General features: G+C 38.0%; 1 protein-coding gene across 1 annotated transcript in view; it reads right to left on the reverse strand.

The window, feature by feature from the left end:
* Positions 1-8,193, reverse strand: part of RIF1 (replication timing regulatory factor 1) — a 59,784-nt gene extending 51,591 nt beyond the window's left edge. The window contains exons 1-8 of the mRNA XM_054044172.1: positions 7,957-8,193; positions 6,235-6,313; positions 5,030-5,126; positions 4,062-4,192; positions 3,863-3,957; positions 1,645-1,834; positions 310-402; positions 69-207 (exon numbers count right to left, since the gene is read on the reverse strand). Of these exons, the coding sequence (XP_053900147.1) occupies positions 69-207; positions 310-402; positions 1,645-1,834; positions 3,863-3,957; positions 4,062-4,192; positions 5,030-5,126; positions 6,235-6,313; positions 7,957-8,063 (931 nt within the window). The 5' untranslated portion in view covers positions 8,064-8,193. The remainder of the gene's footprint in view (positions 1-68; positions 208-309; positions 403-1,644; positions 1,835-3,862; positions 3,958-4,061; positions 4,193-5,029; positions 5,127-6,234; positions 6,314-7,956) is intronic.

The following is an 8,193-nucleotide window of genomic DNA, read 5'->3' on the forward strand; positions in this document are numbered from 1 at the left end:
AATAAGTGTTTCCTTTCTCCTGGTTAGCTCGACATTAAACTTAAGTTGTTTAATATATTTTTATCTACCTGGATTCAAAGCAAAATTATCTATCAGACTCTTCCATGCAATGAAGGCTATTTTCTTTACCACTGGTGATCCACTACGGAATCCAAGTTCTTCCAGTTGCAACAATGAGTTGATAAAACTGCCACTACGATGGAGTGTCTAAAGGTAAAATAATACTGTTTTTATACAATGAAGCATTTACACTGTCAGTATCTATTGTCATGGAACCTTAAATAGTAAAGTTATTGCTCTTCTGCTTACCTTTCCAAGTAGCTTGACAAACAAAGGCCACAATTTCAACACATAGGTCTCATTTTTTGCAGAAAATAACTTTTGGAGTTCTGAAATTACTTTCTGAAGACAAGAAAAGATTGTTATATTTTCTTATGCAGTGAAATACACAGAATGACCTACAAGTTTTGTACTGAAGATTAAGTTAAATACAATTTATAAAACACAGATGCACTATATTGACAAGAGTTAAAAGGAAGTGACTCCAGCGTGGGATTTAACTGTATTACTTCTAAAGAACCTTTTAGAGGCGCAGCACAAAACTTGCAGGTCACCAGAGGTGTAGGAGGGAATATAGTAGCTTTAAGTCCCCTTTGCATCTTCCAGATGCTGGGTTGCTCTGGGGCTGAAGTCGTCCCTGGAGCAACTTAGACAGGCCCATGGGTCTATGAAAATTACAGCAGCCAACCAGGCCACAGTGCTGCAATCAAGCCCATTTTAAAAAAAAAAACTAGTTCTCTCTCTTGACTATGCAGTAGAATAGACCAGCAGACCTCACACAGTCCTTTTCCATTTCTAATATATAACTTAATATAGAAATAGTGGGCAATTATTTAATTAGTCATTGACCAAGACCCCATCATAATAGGCCCTGAACACACACAATAAAAACATAGCCGTTGCCCCCCAAAGAGCTTGAAATGATTTCTATAAGGCTTAGGCAGTCTTGCAAAACTGTCATGAAAGTTTACAATCTGGGCACAAAATTAATTCATTTTCCCTTTAATCTTAATGATGATAGAAAAAAACTGAAGATACTTTACTCACACTGGACAAATAGAATTTTGCAAGGCTGGCTAAGGTGACTGGTAATATGATAGAGCCATTCATCTACGAGGTACTGGTTCAAATCCAGCATATGTTGATAACAGCCAAAATAGGTTGCCACCATTTGACTACTGAGTTAGGAAAAGTTAGCTGATGATCTCAGTTCTTAATACTTTCATTGGTACTCTCAGCAGACAAATCAAAGAATGAATGGGTATGGAGACAGCGTCCCCTTCAAAACTGTGTGGAAGCATACTGGGACACTAAGAAAGCTTGCACTTCTATTCACTGTCCAAGCTGAATATGCCTTCAGTTCTATCACTATTACCTTCCGTGAACCAAATTCACGTTAACAGATCCTTTGAAAAAAATCATAGTATGAAATGGCCTTCCAGTCAAGGTTGCAGAGACAAGTACATAGGGTAATTCAGAAAGTGAAATGATATTTTAAGAGCATAAAAGAAAACATTGCTAGAAGTCTCACAGCTTCTCTAAAATCCTGAGGGAAAGAAGTTTTTAAAAGCACTTTCCACTTACAGTAGTCATAAGATGTTCAGTTATGATTGCCACTTCCTGCTGTTTCTGAAGTAACAATGGCATTCCCATCTCCAATGCAGCAGCACCTCGTAACTGCACCTTATGAGCTGAATGGACGACCATAGGAATGATCAGCTTTGCCCACCTCACAGCCTCTTCTCCCATTTGGGTTGGAGTCTGTTCCATTAGACTGAGTTCAACAAAGCACACACGTATTAACTACATATAGAACCACTATACTTACTGCTGGGCTTAACAAAAATAACTTTAGCTAGTGTTATTAAAATATGCAGTTATAATTCAGATGTATTATGCACTAACAAAACGCTGTTCAAAACATTTTCTAATAAATTTGAATTACACTTTGAAAATCTAATTCAGTAAAACCCTACATATCAGTATATCACTGAAGTACCAATTCAGATACTTCTGTCAAAAAGCCTGACCAAGATGATAAAAACCAAAGAGAAATTTATTCTGAACAACTTCCTCTGAACTTGTTTTGTTCAAGTTAAGATTCCAGTTCCTAATGGTATAACCCAAAGCAGCAGATAATACTATACAGAAGTAATTTTCAATTAAGTTAAAAGGGAAAGAAAACTAGTCTGAAGGACCTCTGAACAGGTGTCCTTGTTAAAAGATGACCTTCAACTTGAAACCTAGCCAATTATTTTTAAATTACATTTAATTTTGGGTCTATACACCTGCAACCTCTGAGGATATCTGCCAATTTTACAATCACATTTTCCTAGTGAGAGCTTTTGTCCAATAGAGAGCTATCCTCTCTACTGCTGTGTTAAAGACACCCCCCCCCCCCCAGGGGAAAACTGAATTATGCAAATTAAATTAACAATGCCCACAATATTGCCAAATATACCATATAAACAGAGAGAAAAAAACCTCTAACTTTTCAGTTAGAGTACTCTGAGGTATTCCTTGTAATAACAGTAGGTAAATATTCAAAAATTACTGAGTCAAATGTTTGTCTTTAACAAGTACACACTGAACTGTCTCAACTAAAGCCAGAATTGCTTCCCATACATCAGGAAAATGTAGCAAGTAGTAACTATTATTCTCTACTTTACAAGGTTTATTTTGGAAGGGCCAAACAACATAGGGACTTAAGTGAACTAGCCAGTTTGCTCTAGAGCAGTGTTTCTCAATGCCCAGACTGTGGACTGACATTGGCCCCCAAGGTCTCCCTGACACAGTTTAGAGACTGTTTCTCTCAATCTTTTTGATACCAGGGACCAGCTTGCTGCCTTCCTAAAGTGTGACAGGGAGAGCTCAGAGACCGGTGCCAGTCCATGGACCGGTCATTCAGAAACACTACTCTAGAGAACTTAAATCAAACTAATTAGGTCTCAAGCGAAATAAAGACTACGAGACTGAACTTGCGTGCACACACACATAGTTCGGTGCAACTGTGTAATTTGTCTCTGCTCAATAAAGGACCATGACTGGGACATCAGGATTGCAGTCCATTAGTAGAGATGGTAAGAGTATTTTACAATGAGCCTAACATGCCAGCTTTAAGCCAACGATCTTAATTCTTCACTCTCAGGAACATTAAATTCACTCAGTGTTGATGATAAAATCTACTATTTCTATTATTTCCAACAATGCCAATGGGAGGAACACACTCAATAAGTTTTAATCCTAAAATGTAGGCTTTGTAATTAAAAACTAGTACAAAACAGTATCATAATAAATACTGTAATGAACTTAAAACAAGTTTTTGGATGTAAACATTCCCATGCAATGCTGGAAACATCTCACTGAATTTAGCTTCATTTTTCAAGATGACTAAAAGGTGTAGGGAAAAAACAAAAACAATTATATAACGCAGAATAGATTAAAAAAAGTTTAGTAACTTAAGTTGTTAAAAATGGTAGCAATGAATATTTTTATCTGACTATGTCCCTTTCCACATCAAAATCAGTGATGACATTATAGGTCTGGAAAGACATTTTGCAAATTAAATGGTCCAGCAGGCTTCAGAAAAAGCACAAGTAGTTATGATACAGTTCATAAAAAACCTGACTTTATCATACTGATTTTTTTTAAATATATACAGACAACATTGAGAACATTACTTAGCATGTTTAACAATTTTAAAGTAGGTCAACTATAGTGCCTCCAACAGATTCTTTTTTCAAATGGGCTTTTCCAAAGACTCAATATCTGTTTTAAACATTTAGCATTACAGTTCACGTACCGTATGACAACATTTAGTGCTTCATATTCAACAGCCATGGAATATACATCTCCTTTAGTAAGTATGGTTTCTAGTGTAGAAATTATACTGGGTACCTGAAGAAACAATGGGACGAGGTTAACTAAATTGTCTCTTTTTAAATTAGAGGAGGAAAAAAAAAAAAAAAAAAAAAAAAAAAAAAAGGAGTTAAGCAGCTCACCTCCTTCCCAACAATTTCAGAAGGAAAGGTCTGCTTAGAGATTACCCAAAGGGCTCGAGTGCGTGTATTCTTGTCTGAAGTTTTTACAGCAATACTGTTCACTGTTGAAAGTAACTCTTGTATTTCAGTTGCTAAAAAGCAGAACAGAATATATGGCATTCAAATTATGTTTTCACAAATTCTATTCATTTTCTTAGAAAGCTTTTAGGTCACACAAGAAACTTTGGCTTGGGAGTATCAAACATTAATACAGGACCAGCTACGCAATTCCAAAACCCACAAAAATGTAACTAACATTTTAACTATATTAAATATAAATAAACTTTCCAATAAAGAGCAACTAAAATAGACTACCAATAGGCAAAAACGTGTAGAATAGTACATATAGTTGCCATCCACATTAGCACTATAGAAAACTGAAACAGTATAAACTTGAAAGTCAAATTTCTATCTGAAAAATGTATCTATTACAAGAAACACCAAAGACTACACAATGTCTCTTTAATTTTCCAGGGTTTGTTTGGTTTCTTGTTGTTGTTTTTTTTTAAACACTGTACAATTGGTACCACTTTAGCCATAGTCAATTTCACTGTTTTGTTGATATTGTATGCCCATCCCAGGCTCTGTTAATGGTTAAAACCATGTAGAAGCAAAGCTGAAAGTGAAGCGGCTGTTTGTACAGCACTCTGGAAGAAAGATAATGTTCAGCATTATTAATGTGATGATATGACATAATGTAAAGTTTGAGAGAGTTTGGGAGCAATGAATTAATTACATTCTGTCTATACCACAGGGCAAGCTGTTCCCATCACCTGGAACCAACTCATCAATTAATTCTAACATTTTACTTACAAATCTCTGCCTCGTTCCCTGAAAATTCCTAATTTTAATCTAGAATTAAAGAAACAGATTAGGGCACATTTCAAAATCAAGGTAACAGAAGGAGTTCTAGTAATATTTTTTTTTACCAGATAATTCAGAGGTAATCTTTGAGTTAAAGACACAAAATCCTAAAGCTTGTAGTGCTGCACTGCTCAGCTCTGAGTTCTGACTAGAAATGTGTGCCTGCAAAAAAAAACAAAAAAAGACATTAAAACTCCAAGTCGTATCACTAATTACAAAGTATGATTATGTACTGTGTAGCTGCTTACCTGAGTTATGATTAAGTCAATGAAATGGAACACAGAATAAAAAAAATCCCATGCTTAATGAAATCTTATATCTAAATGCAAACTGAAAAAATATGTCTAGTTTCTACAGCACTAAGTCACACCTAAAACTACAAAACCTAGTTGGGGTTTTCAAGACACTTCTGTCACCTGTAAATCTGGACACTTGTTATTGAATTAAGTTCCAAAACATCCAAGAATCTGCACTGAAATGATTTTTACATAAATGGGGAACAATCATCCATTTTTTTATTATTGTATTTTGAATAAAATAAGCATTACATACTTAAAATAGAGATGAACTGGTTACCAAGAAAGGAAGTCTGAATAAAATGACCTGCAAATAACTTTATATTACATCAGCAATATCTTGATGATCTCCACTACTCAGGTTATAGGGGTATTCACTACAAAGAAAGATACAGACATCTAAAATTCTGAAATCATTCCATCCATTATGCACTACACACTGACATCCCAGATTACATTATTCTTAGTTGTTATGATTACTAGTGCCAGCCTACTGTGAGACGCATCAGAGAAGTGGCATGGATAAGTAGGGGTTGCTTTTTAGATTTAAATTTTTTTTTTAAAATATTGGTTAGAACAATCATAACAGACAGTGAGCCCTTACTGCAAAAAACAACTCGACCTGACTGCACCGCAAGACATTCATGCCTCACAACCACACCTTTGCATCCAAGAAACGTTTGTTGCAAGCCATTTTGTAGTCAAGAAGTAAACCTGGAGAAACTAATCTTTCTGTAGTAAAATAAGATACAATCTCCATGATGTGAAGGAAAAGCCAGGAGAGTACTATTTACTGGATACTTTAACTCACAAGGTCAAAATTAGGCTACTTCCTCACCCAGCTTGACTGCAAATTAAATTAGCTCAGTGTTTAATTCACCCTCACACTGAACCCAGATCTTGACTTAAGCTTTGGTTCTTTTATTTACTGAGCCTTGTACAGCAAAATTAACTTTAGGGAACACACCACATACCTTAAATACTTTACAAAGTCGAGGAAAGTGTTTTCCAACATCTGCAGTGAATTCTTTTCCTTCCTCTCCAGTCAGGCGACTCCAAGAAGCAGAGAGAAAAAAAATAAGTCATATTTACAAATATAAAACATTTTATTCCTATAAGGTTTATATTAAAATACTGTCAAATTATTTATTTTTTAACTAAAGGTTACAGTTTCATGAACATCTTAAAAAAAATAGTTGAAACATAGCACTCAAGTGTTGGGGAAAGAAAAATCACATCTTTAAACATTACAAGTCTATACTTAAGCCTGTGACCATTCAGAATGACTAATATAGCCCATCGCTGTATTGTGAATACAGGATATTAGTGTATTTTATATTTTGCTACTCTTGCTGCTAAACAACTAGTGATTAATCAACTACTAAATTGAAATTGCTACTGAAAATCAAACAAACTTTACAAAACCATACATCAAAAAGAGTTAAAGAAAAATTAGTATTTCTTTTTTTTTAAACTAACATCAAACTTTGAGTTTGAGCTCCAAGTATTAGAAAGAATATGCATACACAATAGCTAGTGATCCCCACCAACTATCTGAATGGAAGATTGAACCCTAAATGTAAAGGTCCCACATCATAACTGAGCCAGTAAATTTTAATAGTCACAATTTGAGCCATGTGTGAATAGTTTCTTAAAAGAGAAACAGCTTTTTTCCTAAGTGGGATCACCAAAGGCAACGCTGAGGAATCTTTTCTTGTGAAGAGTTAAGTTAGCAGCATTCCATTTTCTCTCTCTCCATTATGGCCCCACTCCTGCAAACACCTAAGCATAGAACAGTCTCATTAAAGTTAATTGCATAAAGACACCTACCTATAGGTGTCTGCAGGATTAAGGCCTATTTGATTTTCCCCAAGAGTAACTTCAGGGAAGGGATGTTGCCTTTGTATTTATTTGTACAGTACCTACATAATGGGTCCCCAATTCTCAAATGGGCTCTCCAGGTGCTACAGTAACTTAGTTAAACAGGCTGTCATCAAGTAAACACTTTGATAAAATATGATATTACAGAAATCATGAAGGATCCAACAATACAAAAACTGAGCTTTTCTAACCAGAAAAGCACATTGACCTCAAGAGGCAGGCCACTTGTCCATTCATTTCTAGTGAAATTTGGAGCTAGTTAAAGGACAAAGGCAAAAGCCCATCTGCGAAATGGACAAATATTTCTAAACTTTGCAGCTATTCCCTGCCTCCGACCTCCAACTAAAAATGTGCTTGAATTTGTCCGTGCATGAGTGTGCCTTTGGTATTTGCTGACAGTGGTATCGCTGAGGCTGTATCCAATATGCCCCCTTGCCTTCAATAGGGTGCACAGATTCCCCACACTCGATGCACCATGCCAGTAACTCAGCGTGTGGCTGCACGCACACGCTTCCAGTCATGCCCCTTTACCCGCTGTCTGTAACACCGCCAAGCTCACAACCTCCCTGACACACACTCCCGCTCACCGTCACCTGGAGCACCCCACTACCCACACACACAGCCGCTCTCACACCTGTTGCACACGCGCGGCTCCCGCATCCTCTCCCAGGCGGGCGCATGTGAGTGAGCCCAAGGCAGAGCCCGCCCCTCCGGCCCATCACTTCGCGGCCCTGACAGGCAGCCGTGCCGGAGCTGCACTCCCTCCCCCCGTCGCCCCAGCCCGGGGGGTGTCGGAGCGCGGCGGCCGCACTCACTTAACGATGGTGAGGTGCGCGTCCGTGAGCTCCCCGAGGGGGGCGGCCGGGTCCTCCAGGGTCTCCAGCAGGGGCAACAAGCTGGGGCCGGCGGCGGCAGCGCTCATGGTGCTGCAGGGACAGAGACACGCAGGCGAGCAGAGAATCCTCCCGGCCGGGCGCCCGCTCCCCTCCCTCACCAGCCGCTTCGCTTTCTCCCGGGCTAAGATGGCGGCGCGCGGGACTCGCCGCCAGACA

This window comes from Malaclemys terrapin, chromosome 11 (genome assembly GCF_027887155.1).
Source record: "Malaclemys terrapin pileata isolate rMalTer1 chromosome 11, rMalTer1.hap1, whole genome shotgun sequence".
Taxonomy (NCBI): domain Eukaryota; kingdom Metazoa; phylum Chordata; order Testudines; family Emydidae; genus Malaclemys; species Malaclemys terrapin.